This window comes from Zerene cesonia, unplaced genomic scaffold (genome assembly GCF_012273895.1).
Source record: "Zerene cesonia ecotype Mississippi unplaced genomic scaffold, Zerene_cesonia_1.1 Zces_u001, whole genome shotgun sequence".
In the NCBI taxonomy this organism is placed as follows: Eukaryota; Metazoa; Arthropoda; class Insecta; order Lepidoptera; family Pieridae; genus Zerene; species Zerene cesonia.
The window spans coordinates 3,876,277-3,876,845 of record NW_024045131.1 but is presented as its reverse complement, the minus strand read 5'-3'; the positions used below and the strand labels follow the sequence as shown (position 1 = coordinate 3,876,845).

The window sequence follows — 569 nt, the reverse complement described above, 5'->3', positions numbered from 1 at the left end:
GCCTACGCAAATCGAAAGATACTGAAAGATCATACGAGACAATACGACAAAGACTAGGATGAAGAAGCTCCTACTATCTCACGGAGATAGTAGACCTCGTAGTAGCAAAGACAGTCACCTCAGGGTCATCCACGATCCTCTGCAGCGCGTCCCTCGACTCCTTCCGCGTGACGATGTTCGCGTAGCGCACGTACGCGCGGAACTCCTCCACTTCCGCCAATTCTGTAACGTTATATTCGTACTGAATTAACGCAAATGAGAACGCAGGTTGGAACTTTTCATATGGGAAATTCGCCTTTAACACTTTTCTTTTGTTGTTTTTTTTATGCCATGGGCGGGCATCTGAGCTGGGGGTTCACCTGATGGTGAGCGAACTCCACTGCCCATGAACGTACACAGAGGTGGTGCCTCTGCGAATGCACTGCCTGCTATTAAGGTGAAAGGTAAAAGGAAAAAAAGGGAGAAAAAAGGTATGAGGAAATACCAGCTCAGTTGCACGTCCACTCTCTATAGACGGAAAACTGACAAGAGATGGTATCCTGCGCCAAAGCATATCCTGATCAAATGGA

General features: G+C 47.5%; 1 protein-coding gene across 1 annotated transcript in view; it reads right to left on the bottom strand.

Annotated features, from left to right (window-relative positions):
* The window catches only part of LOC119838099 (protein son of sevenless), a gene marked incomplete at its 3' end in the record, with an annotated part of 32,287 nt that overhangs the window by 24,231 nt on the left and 7,487 nt on the right, over positions 1 to 569 (bottom strand). Inside the window, exon 5 of the mRNA XM_038363911.1 lies at positions 119 to 274. Within this exon, the coding sequence (XP_038219839.1) occupies positions 119 to 274 (156 nt within the window). The remainder of the gene's footprint in view (positions 1 to 118; positions 275 to 569) is intronic.